Source organism: Rhinopithecus bieti, unplaced genomic scaffold (assembly GCF_001698545.2).
Source record: "Rhinopithecus bieti isolate Rb0 unplaced genomic scaffold, ASM169854v2 scaffold_6710, whole genome shotgun sequence".
Classification (NCBI taxonomy): Eukaryota; Metazoa; Chordata; class Mammalia; order Primates; family Cercopithecidae; genus Rhinopithecus; species Rhinopithecus bieti.
The window spans coordinates 649,534-668,304 of NW_016805362.1; the positions used below are offsets into that span (position 1 = coordinate 649,534).

The 18,771-nt window shown below is 44.8% G+C and overlaps 1 protein-coding gene across 3 annotated transcripts in view; it reads left to right on the plus strand.

Moving 5' to 3' along the window:
• Window positions 1-981: 981 nt before the first annotated feature.
• NSMCE4A (NSE4A component of SMC5/6 complex) overlaps window positions 982-18,771 on the plus strand; it is a 22,278-nt gene continuing 4,488 nt past the window's right edge. Inside the window, exons 1-10 of one of the 3 annotated variants that reach the window (XM_017872260.1) lie at window positions 982-1,534; window positions 2,354-2,431; window positions 5,049-5,179; window positions 8,263-8,414; window positions 10,691-10,790; window positions 13,103-13,193; window positions 14,962-14,996; window positions 16,317-16,365; window positions 17,120-17,214; window positions 17,305-17,391. In XM_017872260.1, coding sequence (XP_017727749.1) covers window positions 1,243-1,534; window positions 2,354-2,431; window positions 5,049-5,179; window positions 8,263-8,414; window positions 10,691-10,790; window positions 13,103-13,193; window positions 14,962-14,996; window positions 16,317-16,365; window positions 17,120-17,214; window positions 17,305-17,379 — 1,098 coding nt within the window. In that variant the 5' untranslated portion in view covers window positions 982-1,242 and the 3' untranslated portion in view covers window positions 17,380-17,391. Of the gene's footprint in view, window positions 1,535-2,353; window positions 2,432-5,048; window positions 5,180-8,262; window positions 8,415-10,690; window positions 10,791-13,102; window positions 13,194-14,901; window positions 14,997-16,316; window positions 16,366-17,119; window positions 17,215-17,304; window positions 17,392-18,771 lie in introns of all 3 variants that reach the window. The other 2 variants (XM_017872259.1, XR_001885662.1) reach the window with 2 other exon arrangements.

An 18,771-nucleotide genomic window follows, 5' to 3' on the forward strand; every position in this document is an offset into this window, starting at 1 on the left:
CCTGGTGGCTCACGTCTGTAATCCCAGCACTTAGGGAGACTGAGTTGGGCGGATCACTTGAGGTCGGGAGACGGGTTTGCAGTGAGCCAAGAAAGCCTGGGCAGCAGAGCTAGAGCTTGTCTAAAAAAAAAATCAATCAATGGTTAGCATAGACTGTCATTAAAATCAACCCAATAATCCCATAGACTGTTAATTTTTTTTTAAATAAACTTAGAAATTATGTTTTCTCGTCTTAAGGTTGAAATTTACCTTTGTTTTATCTGAGTTCCTTCCTCAGGAAAGGACCCCAGGGCCTCTGAAAAGTATCAAAAAACTAAAACTCACCAGATCACCGCATTCCAGACAATGGGATGCCAAGCCCCTCACGCATCCCCAAAGCTTCCTTCCCCCTCCTGAAAAGAGGAAAGTTCCTCTTTTCCCACACATTGTTGCATTGCTTCCCTGCAACTGTATAAACCCTTAATTTTAGTTGGTCAGGGCAATGGATTTGAGACTGAGTTCCCATCTCCCTGAGTGCAGCACCCTGCTAAAGCCTTCTTCCTTGGTAATAATGGTGTCTCAGTGATTGGTTTTCTGTGAGGGGGGCAGGAGGACCTAGACCAAACCCTGTGCTCTGGTGACATTCTGTTGTAGATATTTAGAAGGATGGTTAACAGTTTACCTGTTAATTTGTCTGTTCTGCCATCCTCACAAAAAGTGGTATTGCCAGTTGCACATGAACATTTGATTCATCCACCGTCCCCCCTCGCCAGCCATGATGACACGGGAAAACTGAGGGCACAGGTGAGCAGCAGAGCGCATCTGGTCTCCACGTCCCGCGCTCATCCTGCTCCACGGCAGGAACCTCGTTTAACTTAACACACATGCCCATGTGGGTGCCAGGCTGCGGCTGTGTCCTGGGCAGGCAAAGGGACCTAGGGAAGATGCAGGTCCAGTGGGGTGGGACGGGGGGGTGGGGCAGAAAACCAAGATTCTCACGGCCCTGCAGTGTGGAGTAAGAGGGAGCTCATTACACATCTTGTCAAGGGAACAAAGGATCCCCGCCAGACCCCTCCTGTGCTCCCCCCAGACGCCTTGGAGACCTGGCCGGGCCCGTCGCCGGCCTCCAGCCACAGGCGTCGCTGTGCGCTCGCTCGGGCCCGGGAGCCACGTTCCGCGGGGAGCAGGCGCTGGCGCGGAGCAGGGGTTTCAGTTTCTGGCGCGAACTTCCGCCGTTCCGAAGTTGCACGGCGAATTGGAGCTATGTCTGGGGACAGCAGCGGCCGCGGGACCGAGGGCCGGGGCCGGGGCCGCGACCCGCACCGGGATCGGACCGGCTCCCGCTCCCGCTCGCGGTCCCCGCTGTCGCCCAGGTCCCGCCGCGGCTCCGCGCCGGAGCGCAGAGAAGCCCCAGAGCGCCCGAGCCTGGAGGACACAGAGCCGTCGGATTCCGGGGACGAGATGATGGACCCGGCCAGCTTGGAGGCGGAGGCCGACCAAGGCCTGTGCCGCCAGATCCGCCATCAGTACCGGGCGCTCATCAACTCTGTCCAACGTAAGGCGGTGCCTCCGGGCGGCACGGGCCGGGCCGGGCCGCCGTCCCCGCCCTGCGCCGGGCGCGGTGGGGAGGGCACCGGAGGCAGGTGACAGGCGCAGGCCCCGCGCGGCGCTAGTAGAGACGCGCCGGCTGCCAGCCGTTCGCCGCGCGCAGCACCTTAATTTGTTGACAAAGTGCTCCCACAGCTGTTCTGTGGCTGGAGCCGTGCGACCTTGGCGGGGGGCGCGCGGGTACCCGAGTGGCGGGCTGGAAAAGCTGGAGGCCAGAGCCGTTCGCGGACTCGCCTGAGCCCAGCCAGCCAGTGGGGAGAGGCAAGACGCGGACTCCTCGTGCTTTGATTGCGCCAGGCGGTCCTCGGAGTGGGCTCCCGGCCCCGCAGCGGCAGCGGCACGCGAGAGCTGTCAAATGCACGTTCTCGGACGTGGACCCACCCGGGACCCACCCGGACCCACGGAATCCGAATCTCTGGGTGGGCCCGCCCAACTATGGCGTGGCCCTCCAGGTGATGGTGTGTGTTGCTTGCAAAGTTTGAGAACCACTCGGTTATGGAGCACTCAGAGGGTGCAGCTGGAGTCCAGCCCTTTGTGTTAAGGTTAGAGGGAGCCAGGGTTTCGTTTTAAAATTCATGCTGCATAAAGGATAGGGTCGCCTTTTTCCTGTTCCGGGCCATTTTGGTTAAAAAGATAAAGATGTTGGAAGTAATTACTCAGGGCGCAGGGGCCGGGCCTTGGCTTTGCTGTTGTAGGTGATAACCTTGTCAACTGCTTACTAGTGAATGCATAACAAGTTTCCCAAAGTTTGCATTTTTTAAAATAGAAAACCGGGAGGACATACTGAATGCCGGTGACAAATTAACAGAGGTCCTTGAAGAGGCTAACACTCTGTTTAATGAAGGTAATTTGTTACTTTATGTTCTCTCGTGTTTTATGATGCTTTTCATTAGTGTTATATAAGCGCCAAATTATTGACATCAAGTAATTCCCACATTTGTAATAGTGCTTTCCCAGTTTGGGAACCGTTTCATTATAGCAATAATGCCATTTTTATTATGCGCTTACTATATAATAAGGGCTTTACGTGAAAATTTGGGGGTAGGTCCCGCAGTCTGTATTAAGCCCCCAGTTGATTCTGTTGCCTTTTCAAGTTTGAGGATGTTGCATGTGTTATCTTTTTTCTTTTTCTGTATTTACTGCCGTATCCCTAGTATACATTGGTTGAGTGGATGAATTACAGAACTGAGCTAGCCTCTGACATCCTGTTTCTTTTCCTGTCCCACCCTCAGTCTTGCCTTCCTCAGCTCCCTGCTATTGGTCCACCTGTAGTGCAGTGGAGGTGGCAAGGCCTGCAAGTGTGCCTGCTGGTCTCCAGTCTGGGGTGTGTTGTGTGTGAGTGAGTGAGAGAGATCCCAGAGCACTGAACTCTAGGCCATGGGTGCTTTAAAAAATAACTTTAGTTTGAATTGAAAGCAGCGGCAGTGGTATTGGTAGCAGCCGTCTGTCTGCTTGGTAACAGGGGTACTCCCTGATGTGGGTACATGGTCATAGAGCCACAGGACTACTACGCAGACCACTGTCCCCTCCAGCCCTCTCTGACAGGTTTGTGGGAACATAGGGGAGAATGCAGCCAAATACATTTTTTTTTTTTTTTTTTTGGAGATTTGAGATGGAGTCTCGCTGTGTCTCCCAGGCTGGAGTGCAGTAGCGCAATCTCGGCTCACTGCAACCTCCACCTCGCGGGTTCAAGCGATTCTTCTACCTCGGCCTCCCGAGTAGCTGGGATTACAGGTACGCTCCATCACATCCGGCAAATTTTTGTATTTTTAGTAGAGATGGAGTTTCGCCATGTTGGCCAGGCTGGTCTCGATCTCCTGACCTCAGGTAATCTACCCACTTCTACCTCCCACAGTGCTGGGATTACAGACATGAGCCACAGCAGCCGGCCGGTTCCTCATATTCTTAAAGGACTAGAATGTTTATTTTTAGTCATTGCTGAGTATGACTAGTTCTTTAAATGTCTCCTTTTATCACTTTATATATGCTCTCCAATTTCTGTCTGTCTTTGACCACAGCCTCCTTACCATTCGCCATCTTAGTCTACTGCATTTGCTAAACCTCATCAAAACCTTCAGGAACCGGGTCTTTCTCCTTCACCTGGTTAAATCCCTCCACTACCCTCTTAAGCTTTGTCTTCCCTTCACAACCTAGACTCCCAGTCTCCTCACTGTTAGTCTTGCTTGACTCAATTACTCCTTTGATATTTACTGAGCATCTAGTCAGTTCTTTATCCTCACATCATTTCTCTCTCAGCTATTTCCAGTATTTAAAGCAATATTTTAGGGCAAAATTATTCAGTCAATGGAGCCTTAGGAGTTGCTCAGCAAACAATAGACGCTTGGCATTCATGGATTTGATGGTCTCAGTTTGTAACATAAATAAATAAAGGAGAAGGGAGTGGGGCAGGCAGGCACAGGATACTCGGGAGATGAAGAAGGGGTCAACAAAAGGAAACAGTGGGGCTAAGGGGTTGCTTAATCAGACCCTGCAGGCAACAGGGAGTATGAAAAGTAGTCTGGGAACACCTAAACCTGTCGCCCAGGCTGGAGTGCAGTGGCATGATTTTGGTTCACTACAACCTCCGCCCACCAGGTTTAAGCGATTCTCCAGCTTCAGCAGCCGAGTAGCTGGGATTACAGGCGTGCACCACCATGCCCAACTAATTTTTGATTCTTTAGAGACGGAGTTTCACCACATTGTCCAGGCTGGTCTCAAACTTTGGAGCTCAAAGTGATCCGCCTGCCTCGGCTTCCCAAAGTGCAGGGATTACAGGCATGAGCTGCTGCGCCCGGCCTGTTTCTCCATTAATTTAAATCTTTTTTTCCATAGCTTTTCTTAAATCCCATGTCCTCTGTCAAGCCTTTCTTGAGCATCCATCCTCAGGGGTCACTACCTGCTGCCTGTAGACTGTTCATTTGGGTGGCTTTGCTGGGGTTGCCTGTGAAGCCATATAAAGGCATGGGCCTCCTGGTCCCAGCCTAGCACATGCCATGATTTTGGTTAGCAACTTTAGCAACTTACCTATTGCTGTTAGCAACTTACCTATTGCTGTTCACAAACCACCATGCCAAACACAGGGCCCTGCATGTAGTGGGAATTTGATTTGCCTTACATCGGCACACATGATCATCGTGATTAGGATGGGTTATTGAGTCAGAGGGAAAAGTGAGTATTAGACATGACAGGGATTTTGCTCAACTGGGGTTGTGATTCAGCTAACGGGAGTAGGAGAACTAGAGAGAAAGCTGGCTTTTAGGAAGACTGGTCAGCTTTCATCAGAGGTTGTGGTGAGTTGGGCAGGGGAGCAAGTTTTAGAAGGAGATGGGTCGGTTGCCTATTGAGGTTTTCTTTTTTTTGTTAGTCTAGTGGGAAATCCTGGTAAGTAGTTGGAAATGTAGGGAAAATATTTATGGATAACGTGTATTTTGTAATGTGAATATTTTTTCTTTTTTGCATAGTGTCCCGAGCAAGAGAAGCAGTCCTAGATGCCCACTTTCTTGTTTTGGCTTCCGATTTGGGCAAAGAGAAAGCAAAGCAGCTGCGCTCAGACCTGAGTTCCTTTGACATGTTAAGATATGTTGAAACTCTAGTAAGTTCAAAGCTACAGACTGAATAAGAAATGTTCTGTTATATGTTACATGATTATTTACTTTGCTCATATCCATATGCAGATGATTTCACTTCATTCTTTTTTGGTCTCAGATTCCTCTAGAGAGATCTTACCAAATTAAACAGATGAAAGCACAGCTATGTGGTGGAATTTTGGGTGGGGGCTTGGAGTGAAAATCTCGTAGCGTGCTGTCTTAAGATGCTGGGTGCTGGGGTCATTTGCCAATAGCCGATTTTCCTCTGTTCACTGGTGTTCTAGATCCTTCTCAGTGACCTGGGACTTTTGTCTTGGGCTGGACAGAAGCCCACTCTGTGATGGCAGAGCTCAGCTGGAATTGAGTTAGGCCTGGCGAGAGGGCATGTTTTGGTCCGTCTTTGAGAATATTTCAAAACCATATGAATATGATTGGGTTTTGCTTTTTTTTTTTTTTTCCTTTGAGACAGAGTCTCACTCTGTCGCCCAGGCTGGAGTGCAGTGGCTTGATCTTGGCTCACTGTAAGCACCGCCTCCTGGGTTCACGCCATTCTCCTGCCTCAGCCTTCCGAGTAGCTGGGACTATAGGTGCCCGCCACCACGCCCGGCTATTTTTTTCTGTTTTTAGCAGAGACGAGGTTTCACCATGTTAGCCAGGATGGTCTGGATCTCCTGACCTCGTGATCTGCCCGGCTCAGCCTCCCAAAGCGCTGGGATTACAGGCGTGAACCATTTAGCCCGGCCAGGTTTTGGTTTTTTTGGTTTTATGTTTTATTCACCTTTCTTTGTCTCTTGACAAGTTTGAATAGTGGTTACCTGCAATTCTGAAACTGTTCCTTGATGAATTTACCAAAAAATAAAAAAGCACACAGAGACTGACCTTGTAGCTCACTTTGTTGCCTTTTTAAAAAATTCTATTCTGGCTGGGCACAGTGGCTCACGCCTGTAATCCCAGCACTTTGGGAGGCTGAGGCGGGTGGATTACCTGAGGTCAGGAGTTTGAGACCAGCCTGACCAACATGGTGAAACCCCGTCTCTACTAAAAATGCAAAAATTAGCTGGGTGTGGTGGCGGGCACCTGTAATCCCAGCTACTCGGGAGGCTAAGGCAGGAGAGGCAGAAGTTGCAGTGAGCTGAGGTCACACCACTGCACTCTAGCCTGGGCTACAGAGTGAGACTCAGTCTCAAAATCAATTAATCAGTCAGTGTATCAATCTGAGCCAACCTCTATCCTAGTACAGATAGCTGCACCTCAGTATGAACACTGCATTTCTAACTGGATGTTTATGTTAAATGGTTATTAAAATAATTTAGTACTATGAGATCTGACCAGATAAAGTACTTTTTTTGTAAAGGCATGAGGCACGAGATTATTTCCAGTTTGTTTTTCAAACCTTTTCCTTTTTTTTTTTTTTAACTTTTTTTTATTGTGAAGCATAATACACTTAGGAAAATGCACTCTAATGTACATCAATAAAGTAACCATATATTGGGTATTTCTTTAAAAATTACTTTATCAGGTTAAGCTCTGTACTTTACTTTTTTCTTTTTTTATTTTTTGAGACAGAGTCTTGCTCTTGTTGCCCAGGCTGGAGTGCAATGGCATGATCTCGGCTCACCACAACCTCCACCTCCTGGGTTCAAGTGATTCTCCTGCCTCAGCCTCCCAAGTAGCTGGGATTACAGGCGCCTGCCACCACGCCTGGATAATTTTTGTATTTTTTGTAGAGATGAGGTTTTGCCATGTTGGCCAGGCTGGCCTCGAACTCCTGACCTCGTGATCCTCCTGCCTTGGCCTCCCAAAGTGCTGGGATTACAGGTGTGAGCCACTGCGCCCAGCCAAGCTCCATATTTTAAATAACATATCAAAATAAATTCTGTAAGTCTTAAAGCATTAAATATAAAACCTTAAATTAATAGTTGTCCAGTCTCTGGGCGGAGACTTTCCTATGTATAACATGAAATATAGACACTGTAAGGGAAGATTGGTGGATCTCTCTGTCAGTTAAACAGACCAAAACTGCCACATCCACCTACAAGGGTGCCGTGGTAGGACGGGCAGCAAGGGAACAGAGAAGAGCAGGCCGTAGCACTCTGACCAGGCTCTTGTAGTCTTTCTTGAAAGTCCAGTTGCCTTTAATAGGGTTAAGCTCCCCGAGGGTCTTGTGGTTATTGTTTATATATGATATTGCCATCATAACTGGATAACTTCTAGGCATTTTACAGTATAATGTAATAAAAATGTACTTTCATAAAAGTGAATTCAATATAACACATTTTCTGTAAGACAGTTTGAGATGAGAGAATTATTTGACTTCCATCTACTCTTCCCAGGAAGGGAATTTTAAGATGAGCCATTCTCTCAGTAATGCCGGGCCACTGCGCTCTGGATATACTGCGATACAAGCTGAATAGAGATTTGTAGGACGTTTGCAAAAAATTAAAATCTGAAAACCAGCTGAACTTGCTTGTGCTGTCATGAAGCTTTTGATTTGGGATTTAATTTTATATTTGTATGCTAGTGCAGCTTTACTAATACATGAACTGTTGGTGATACAGAAATTCCCCGGGGGCTGAGTTCAGGCATACCTAAATCACTCTGGCTGCCAGTGGGCTAGAGTAGGGTTTCTCAGCACTGACACTATTGATTGACATTTTGAGCTGGGCATGTCTTTGTTTTGGGGGCCGGTACTGTGCATTGTATGATATTCAGCAGCCTCCGTGGCCTCTACCCAGTAGATGCCAGCAGCATATCAGTTGTGACACCCAAAAATATCTCCAGGTATTGCCAAAAGATCCCTGTGGGCAAGTATACCCAGGTTGAGAACCACTAGTCTAAATCATTTCACTTTCTCACCCAAAGGTTTTAAGTACATTGAGGAATATTTTCTGCCAAAAAGACGGTAGCTTTGAAAAGAGGACTTTAACTGTAAAGTTATCTTCACAATAAGAAATTTAGCCAGCATGTTAAGACACTGAAAGCAGGCTTTGCGTCTGGCCTCTTAAAGGTTGAGTGATGCAGATTATTGGATGTGGACAATGATTGCGTGTGGCTTAACTGGGTTTTTTGTTTTCCTTCATTTTTGTAGCTCACACATATGGGTGTAAATCCGCTAGAAGCTGAAGAACTTATCCGTGAGGAAGATAGTCCTGATTTTGAATTCATCGTCTATGACTCTTGGAAAATATCAGGCAAAACAGCAGAAAACGCCTTTAATAAAACCCATACATTCCACTTTCTGTAAGATTATTTTAAAAATCCAACAGACCAGCTATTTGTGAACCTTAAATTGTTTTTTCTTGTAGGGACAGATTATTTGGTATTGTAGAGGTGACAGTCATGATGCCGTTGTTTGGAGACTTGAAACTTTGATATAAAAGTTCATAAACACTACTCCGGGCGTGGTGGCTCACGCCTTTAATCCCGGCACTTTGGGAGGTGGATACAGGTAGATCATCTGAGCTCAGGAATTCAAGATCAGCCTGGGCAACATGGCGAGACCCCATCTCTACCAAAAATACAAAAAATTAGCCCGCTGTGGTGGTCCATGCCTGTGGTCCTGGCTATTTGGGAGGCCGAGGTGGGAGGATCACTTGAGCCTGGGAGGCAGAGATTGCAGTGAGCTGAGATGACGCCACGGCACTCTGGCCTGGGTGACAGAGTGAGACCCTGTCTCAAAAAAAAAAAAAAAGTCCATAAACTGTAGATGTGGGTGGAACCTTAAAGGATCTCTCATTCTGCTTTAGCAGGAAAGGCCAGAACCTCTTTACCAGCGCTCTCTCCTGGCTCCTTTGCTTGTAGCTTATGAAGCTCTGGGTTTATCATCTTTAAAGTCCTTACCATATAGGAGGATGATACCTCCTGCTGAGGGTATCTTATGAGTCTCCTAATGTCTAAAGTGACATTTATTATAATACCCTGTTGGATGACCACTGACTTGTATTCGAAGATTACTTGTCACTGCCACATAAACTGCCCAGTTCATTTTTTAGATAGAACTCTGATTTAAAAAAAGGATTTCTTCATATTCGAATGAAGTTGGCTTCTGTCTTAACTTCCTGGCATGGTCCTATGGAGAAACTAAGAACAGCTCTTACTGGCTGTTCTCTAAGAGGACCTTCAAGTATATTGGTTTTTTTGCCCAGTAGATACTTTCTCTAGGGGTAGCCAGCCATCTGAGCTGTTCAGTCCTTCTTTAAATGGTGTAGCTCCTGGGCATTTGTCTTTTCTAATTTGTCTTTTTAAATACCTTTGAGATTGGTAATGGCTCGGGTAGAAGGCCTTGGAGATGCCAATGTAGTAGTGTGGTGTGGGGTCTGGCATCTGTTTTTAGTAAGACTTCAGGTAACTCAGGTGCCCAGAGCCATTTGTGTATGTTCTATTTAATAGGATATCGACAAAACTTCTTTATCTTATGATAAAGTCTAAATCTTTGTTTTTTGCTGTCGTACTAAACTCATAAATCCTAGGTTATAAAGATAAAGCCTTAAACTTTATCTCTTCATCCAGCCCAATTTCCAGCCACAATGAAGTACTTAAAACTCTGTGTCTTTGTACTTGCTGTTCTCTTGGCCTCCAGTTCCTTTTCATCTTTTCCATTCGGTAAAGTTTGTTTATCCCGCAGGCCCCATCTTGGAAGCCTCCAGCAACTTCTCCAGACAGAGAGGTGTTAGCAGTGTAGGCTCAGATTTCCCAACCATGTCACTCCCATGTCTGGGTAGATCTCTCTGCCCAGGTGTTCTCACAGCACTTGAGCAGTACTCTCTAAGCACCTAGGATCTACCATGTTACTTTTTAAAAATTTGATTAATTTGTTTTTTGATACTGCTCCTTGTGGAGCAGGAGTGTGCCCAGAGTAACCCACCACGTGATGTTGAAATGGATCTGTGTGTATAACGTAGCTGTCCGTCTACCTCGTATACTTCCGTCTCCTCAAGGGTAGGGACCACATGAGCCTTATTCTTGGGGCTTCGATCTCTACATGATGCAGACTTACATCTATTACGGTAGCCCAAGTCTGCATGAGGGCAGAATCCAGAAGGAAAAGGAATCCCATGGCTGTGACTTGCCCTGTTACTCTAAGACAGATGTGTTCGTAGTCCTGGGCTGGGAGCCTCTGCCTTGGCCTCCCCAGATCAAAGGCTTCTGACCCCACTGGAGCTTCCCCACATACATACTCATCCTTCCCCTGCTCTTTTAGAAGTTGGCTTTGCAAAACAGATAATACGTTGGGTGGTGGGAAGATGTCACAGGCACATTCACTGGCCTACTGTGCAGGGCAGTATGCAGGTGTCTGAGGAGGTATCAGTGGTTGAGTAAAGCTCCTAGGAGTTATTTTAGAAATACAAAGAAGGCAGAAAGGCTGTCACAAACCTTACCAAGAGTCTTAGTCTGATGTCAGCATATCACTAATGTCTGGTCTGAATTTGACTATACCATGCAAACTACTTTTAGTAAAATTAGTTTGTTTAACAAATAACAGGCAAAAAAATACATGAAAGCATATTTTTCATCAGGTTGGGTTCAATATATGGAGAGTGCCCTGTGCCAAAGCCACGAGTCGACCGTCCAAGAAAAGTTCCTATGATACAAGAGGAGAGGGCAATGCCTGCCCAGGTTTGTTTGTTTAAAATGTTGCTTTTAAAAAATACCTAAAAGTTAAAATAGCCATTAAAATAATGTGCATGCAATTTGGCCATTTTTTCTAAGCTTGCAGGTCTGGAGCCAGGTTTTGTCACTTAAATAATCGTTTTATTTAAGCTTTTAGCATTTTATTGGACTGGCTGCTTGTCTTTAACTCATTTCTCTGGTTTTGATCAGCTCTCCTAAGCCAGGGTCAGCCTCAGCACTGTCAACACTTAGGGCTGGATAATTTTTGGTTTGGGGAACTGTCCTGTGCATTGCAGGATGTTTAGCAGCATCCCTGGCCTCTACCTGCTATATGCTCATAGCCCACCTCAACCCCCCAAGTTGTGACAACCAAAAATATCTACATATGACAACAAATGTCCCCTGGGGGTGTCGGGGGGGACGTCACATCCACTCGAGAACCACTATTTCTAAACTGCCCTTTTGTATTTTGCTATTTTATGTTCAATCTGAAAATGGTTAATTTGGTAATGTTACTCTTCTATTAAGAAACTGATAGAAAAATGTTACTGAGGCCAGGCACAGTGGCTCATGCCTGTAATCCCAGCACTTTGGGAGGCTGAGGCGGGCAGATCACAGGGTCAGGAGTTCGAGACCAGCCTAGCCAATATGGTGAAACCCCATCTCTACTAAAAATACAGAAATTAGCCAGGCGTGGTGGCGGGCACCTGTAGTCCCAGCTACTTGGGAGGCTGAGGCAGGAGAATCACTTGAACCCAGGAGGCAGAGGTTGCAGTGAGCCGAGATCACGCCACTGCACTCCAGCCTGGGCGACAGAGTGAGAGTCTGTCTCAAAACAAAAAAACAAAACAAAACAAAAAAAAGGTTGGCCGGGTGCGGTGGCTCACACGCTACACTGTATCCCACCACTTTGAGCCCAAGTCGGGTGGATCACCTGAGGTCAGGGTTCAAGACCAGCCTGGCCAACAGGGTGAAACCCCGTTTCTACTAAAAAAATACAAAGAGATGAGTCCGGATTGGTGCGGTTGCCTTAATCCCAGCGCTCTCGGAGGCTAAGGCAGGGAGAATCACTTGAACTGTGGGGTGGAGGTTGCAGTGAGCCAAGATGGCACTATTGCATTCCAGCCGTGGGCACAGAGCAACACTCTCTCTAGAGGAAAAAAAAAAACAACAAAATTTGTATAGAAAATCTTATTTTTTAAAACCATAATATGTATTTTTTCTTTTGAGGACAGAAGTCTTGCTCTGTCACCCATTGCTGGATTGCAGTGGCTATCAATCTCCTGCAACTCATGCCTTCCCGAGGTTCAAGCGACTTCTTCCTCCTCAGCCTCAAGTATCTGGTCTTACAGTATGCACCACCATAGCCTGGTTTGAATTTTTATTTTTAGTAGAGACACTGGGTTCACCGTATTGGCCAGGCTGGTCTCGACTCCTGACCTTGTGCATCCATCCACCTCAGCCTCCCTCAGTGCTAAGATTACAGGTTGAGCACTGTCCTGTCTAACCATTAAATTTAAGATGGGGATAAACTGCTAGTAATCCCCACAGACGACATTTAGGCTGGGACAGTGTCGTGCCTTTATCTAGGTGCTTCTGGGGAGGCTGAGGCAGGAAATCACTTGAGTGATGATTAAGTTGTATGATCCTTTTTTTCTTTTTTTTTTTTTTTTTTTTTTTGAGACGGAGGTCTTGCTCTGCGCCCTAGGCTGGAGGCAGTGGCCGGCTCTCCAGCTCACTGCAAGCTCCGCTCCCGGGTTCACGCCATTCTCTGTCTCAGACCTCCCGAGTAGCTGGGACACAGCGCGCCCGCCTCGTTCCCGGCTAGTTTGTTTTGTAGTAGACGGATTCCTATTTTCACCTGGTTGCACCTATTATGCCAGGAGTGGTCTCGTTCCTGACCTCGTGATCCGCCCGTCATCGGGCTTGTCTTCTCCCTGGCATTACAGGCTTGAGCCACCGCGCCCGGCCAGTTTGAGACCATCCTAAGCAACATAGCAAGACCCCATATCTAGAAACATTTTTTTTTAATTAGCAAGGTGTTCTAGACAAGGTAGCATGAGTTAAAAAAAAAGAAGTAACCAGATGTGTGGTGCATGCTTCTAGTCCCAGCTACTCAAGAAGCTGAGGTGGTAGGATCCCTTGAGCACAGGAGTCTGAGGTTACATTGAGCCAAGATCATGCAACTGCACTCTAACCTGGGTGGCAAAGCAAGACCCTGTCTCAAAAAAAAAAAAAGTTTGGGTGTGCAAGAGTGAAGAAAAGGTTGCTAATAGGCCAGTAAGTAGGTCTGTCAGCTTGATAATGACTTTTTTCAGTTAAGAAGAATGGAAGAATCTCATCAAGAAGCAACAGAGAAAGAAGTAGAAAGAATCTTGGGATTGTTACAGACATATTTTCAAGAAGATCGTAAGTGTAACACCACTCAAAGTGGAGCAATTTGTATTTATCTGTTCAGTGAGGTTACTTATATTTTAAAGGCAGTTTCAGCTGTATGTAATGTTTGAATAAATGCATATTCATTTAATGAAGAGTCTTCTCCCCTTCAGAAATTTCATGTGAAAAGTTTGAAGTTAACTTTTTCATTTTATCTTTAAAAGATTTTTTTGTTACAAAATGAAATATGCATTCAAGTGAGTGATGTGAAAAGTACCTGTTCCACCTCCCCTCATTATAAAATGTAATGTGTATATTTTCATATTATTTTATCAGTTTTATACACAGCTACCTAAATAGTTTGTTTTGGCCAGGCGTGGTGGCTCATGCCTGTAATCCCAGCACTTCGGGAGGCTGAGGCAGGCGGATCACCTGAGGTCGGGAGTTCGATGCCTGTCTGACCAACATGGAGAAACCCCATCTCTCTAAAAAATACAAAATTAGCCCGGTGTGGTGGTGTGTGCCTGTAATCCTGGCTACTTGGGAGAGTGAGGCAGGAGAATCGCTTAAACCCGGGAGGTGGAGGTTGCAGTGAGCTGAGATCGTGCCATTGCACTCCAGCCTGGGCAACAAGAATGAAACTCTGACTCAAAAAAAGTTTTTTTTTTTTTTTTTTTTTCCCCAAGCTAATCATCATTATATCAACTTTTTTCTTTTAGGCTTTTTTTCCAGTGGACATTCTTCCATATCATTTCATATAGATCTCCATTATTTTGTTCACTGATTCCCATTATATGGCTGTGCTGTAAATGTATTTAACAGACCCTCCATAATGGTTTTTTTTTTTTTTTTTTTGAGAAGAAGTCTCTCGCTCTGTGGCCCAGGCTGGAGTGCAGTGGCGCAATCTCAGCTCACTGAAACCTCTGCCTCCTGGGTTCATACCATTCTCCTGCCTCAGCCTCCCAAGTAGCTGGGACTACAGGTGCCCGCCACCATGCATGGCTAATATTTTTGTGTTTTTAGTAGAGCCTGGGTTTCACCGTGTTAGCCAGGATGGTCTCGATCTCCTGACCTTGTGATCCACCCGCCTTGGCCTCCCATAGTGCTGGGATTACAGGTGTGAGCCACTGCACCCGGCCAAGTTCCCTTTTTTTTTTTTTTTTTTTTTGTTTTTTTTTCCTCTGTCACCCAGGATGGAGTGCAGTGGCACCATCTCAGCTCACTGCAACCTCCACCTCCCAGGTTCAAGCAGTTCTCCTGCCTCAGCCTCCCGAGTAGCTGGGATTACAGGCGCATGCCATGTCTGGCTAATTTTTTTCCGTATTTTTAGTAGAGACAGGGTTTCGCCATGTTGGCCAAGCTGGTATTGAACTCCTGACCTCAGGTGATCTGCCAGCATCGGCCTCCCAAAGCGCTAAGATTACAGGCGTGAGCGCCATGCCCAGCTGGATGAATAAGTTCTTTATAGCATTTTACTCTTGTATAAATTGCTGAAGTAAAAAATCTTAGCATGTAATTTTGTGTTCTTACACTCATGTTTCTGTAGGACAGCTTCTTAGAGGTGCTTTCCAGGTGGGTGAGCATACATGTTTTTAGTAGAGATGCCAAATTGGCCTCCAGAAGGGTTGGATTGATTTGCACTCCTGCAGCAGGATGAGTACACACCCTTTCTTTGTCTCTGGCTAATGCTAGAGTATACTGATATTAATGATCAAAATCAAATTTTCTCTTTTGTCTATAGCTGATACCCCAATGTCCTTCTTTGACTTTGTGGTTGATCCTCACTCTTTCCCCCGTACAGTGGAAAACATCTTTCATGTTTCCTTCATTATACGGGTAAGATTAAAGATTATTTTTCTAATTGCTTTTATATGCTTTTAAAAGGATACATAAGAAAAGCTGTAGAAGGGAGCTGGCAAAGGTATCTGTATACACTAGCCAGTATATGTTTCAGACCCATTGTAGCAAAACGTTAATTGGCATATTAGGTAGAAGAAGCTAGCTAAAATTTTATGTGCTTGCTTTTATGTTTTAGACATTATTTAGAGAAAGAATTGGAAAAATTTGAATATGGAACTGTAGATTAGGTAACAGTATGGTATAAATGTTAAATTTCCTGAATTTGATAGTTGTTATGTTGTATAAGAGAATATCCTTGTTCTCAAGAAATACACACTGAAAGATTAGGGAAAAGAAGCAGGCCGTCTATCATTCTCATTGCATTCATGAATAATAGTATGTAGAGTGATAAAGTAAACGTGGTAACTAACACTTTAACGACTGATGAATATGGATAAAGAACGTATGGCATGTGTTTATAGTAGTTTTATAGCCCTTTAAGTGAGAAATTATTTCAAAATCGGTTTTAAAACTCTACTCAGAAATGTACCATGGAAATGTACTTTAGACTGTCTTTAATCTTACTTCAGGTTGCATTCCCACATGGAAGATGAATTGGATTTTAACCTTAGAGAAAAGCTTATGTTGACCAAAGTATTTTCTCAGAAATAATAAAAAAGGCATATTTTGCCAGTGGTTCCAGTGACAGAATTATGCAGAATAAAATGTGGAGTATTCCAAAATATATATAAATCAGTTTAAGAGACAAGATGAGTTTCACTTAAGAGATTCTCAGGATGGGCCGGGCGCGGTGGCTCAAGCCTGTAATCCCAGCACTTTGGGAGGCCGAGACGGGCGGATCACGAGGTCAGGAGATTGAGACCATCCTGGCTAACACGTCTCTACTAAAAACTACAAAAAACTAGCCGGGCGACGTGGCGGCGCCTGTAGTCCCAGCTACTCGGGAGGCTGAGGCAGGAGAATGGCGTGAACCCGGGAGGCGGAGCTTGCAGTGAGCTGAGATCCGGCCACAGCACTCCAGCCTGGGCGACAGAGGGAGACTCCGTCTCAAAAAAAAAAAAAAAGAGATTCTCAGGATGGAGGCTGTGTCTGGGTGAAAGAGCTGATTGGAAACCCAAAAGATGCCCTGTGTAAACAAAAGATACTGGGGAAGTCTTATCTATATCATCACATTATTGCTTTGGTATAATTTGATTTTCTGAGATACTGAATTTTCTGAGTAATTTTTTTCATCTAGTGGTTATAGGTTTGAGTCTTAAATGTTTGTCTTCTCCTAAAATCATGTTTTCATTTTAGGATGGTTTTGCAAGAATAAGACTTGACCAAGACCGACTGCCAATAATAGGTAAATGATACTATGTTTGGAAAAATTAGTTTTAGAGAAAATATATTTGTTAGTAGAATTTAAGTACTTTACTAAATGTAAATGAATTTTCAGTGTAGATTAACGTTTACAATATTGTATCTTGCTCAACTACCTGAAGACACTGAAAACATGGCCAGCGTCTAAAATTTGATGGATTCATCTATATCATTGATTCAACATCTGCTGTAAATATTAACAAAGAAATGATATAATTTCCCTCAGATCTTAATTTAGAAATGACTGCAGTCATTTTTGTAGTATCCCTCTTTCTAATCACGTTTTGTCAGATGCCAGCACCTTCTTTTCTCCTGGAGGTTCTATGAATCTTTCATTCTTACCTGAATAATTTCACACTCTCCATTACTCATGTCCTCCCAAGGTCTCCTGTGGAGAGAATATTTCCATCACACTTACTTGCTACTTTCGATGTTCTCAGTGTCCTATTGGACTCACTAGGGCTTAGCTCTGTGGTTGACACATAGATATGCAGATTTTCAAATGTCTCGAATGTGTTACTCTACTACATGTTTTTTTAAATGGAAACAGATGGGATGACTGATTACTGTAATAATACTGCAGCAGCTCCATAATGCATGAAATCCTAAAAAGTATGTAATATTATAAGTATCTTTTCAATACAGGTTTCATTGCTATTATACATCAGTTTCCGTTTAGATTACCTGTTCCGATTTAATAACCTTTGATAAATTTGAAAAATTTGTCTTTCAAACAGAGCCTGTTAGTATTAATGAAGAAAATGAGGGATTTGAACATAACACACAAGTTAGGAATCAAGGAATTATAGCTTTGAGTTACCGTGACTGGGAGGTAAAGCTCTGCCTGTTGCCCCTGCATAGTTCTGACTCTGACTTCACTTTCTGTAAACCCAGTGCCTAAATGTTCATTATTGTCTGCCAGGAGATTGTGAAGACCTTTGAGATTTCAGAGCCTGTGATTACTCCAAGTCAGAGGCAGCAGAAGCTAAGTGCTTGATGCTAGCTGAAGGTAATGTTTTCAATGGGATGGCTACACGGTTTTATTAAAGTTTATTTGGCAATCCAAAGTACCCTTTTTCCCCTGTAGTGCCCTATTTTTAGAACCGTGTAACAAGTGAGAAAGGCATAGTGGTTCTATGTTCCCTTCTCCGGATTGATTAAATTTGTGCTGTTAAGATTTGCAGCTGAGGCCAGGCACCGTGGCTCATGCCTGTAATCCCAGCACTTTGGGAGGCTGAGGCAGGCGGATCACGAGGTCAAGAGTTTGAGACCAGCCTGACCAACATGGTGAAACCCCATCTCTACTAAAATACAAAATTAGCCGGGCATGGTGGTGCACGCCTGTAATCCCAGCTACTCGGGAGACTGAGGCAGGAGAACTGCTTGAACCTGGGAGGCGGAGGTTGCAGTGGCCGAGATCACACCACTACACTCCAGTCTAGGAGACAGAGCAAGACTCCATCTCAAAAAAAAAAAAAAAAGATTTGCAGCTGAAAGAAACAGTGCAGGATTGTTCTTGGTTTGGTGGGTTTTGTTTTTGTTTTTAATAAAAAATAGGGAAGGGGTCTCACTATATTGTCCAGGCTGGTCTCAAACTCCTGGGCTCAAGGGATGCTCCCATCTCAGCCTCCCAAACTGCTGGGATTATAGGTATGAGCCACTGTACCCAGCTGCTTCTTTTCCCCCCAACAAACTGGTAAATTAGATAAGTGAAATATTGAATCCTTCCATCCATGTTGTTGTTCACTGTACCATTAGATTTGCTTATTTTATAAGTACAAAGCAGAAAAGGAGGATTAGGATAGAATTACCTTAGAATAATGTTAGTAAATTGGCATTTCTAAAGTTTGTATTAGGCTATGAAAGAATTCTTCATTTTTATCAAGGGTAACATTTCTAGAAAGAAATCTTAATAATGATCTGGCATTTTGTAGTGCACACAGTTGTGGGTGGGAAGACCTAGATTCCATTGGCTATGCCCCTTACTTTATTCATTTATTTTTGTCCCTTGCTTTACTCACTCAACTTCATTTTTTTTTTTTTTTTAGACAGAGTCTTGCTCTGTCACCGAGGCTAGAGTGCAGTGGCGCTATCTCAGCTCACTGCAACCTCTGCCTCCCGGGTTCAAGCAATTCTCCTGCCTCAGCCTCCCGAGTAGCTGGGATATAGGCACCTGCCACCATGCCCGGCTAATTTTTGTATTTTTAGTAGAGACGGGGTTTCACCATGTTGGTCAGGCTGGTCTCAAACTCCTGACCTCGTGATCCACCCGCCTCAGCTTCCCAAAGTGCTGGGATTACAGACATGAGCCACCACGCTTGGCTTCAACTTCATTTTTTATTTTTATTTATTTATTTATTTATTTTTTATTTTTTTATTTTTATTTTAT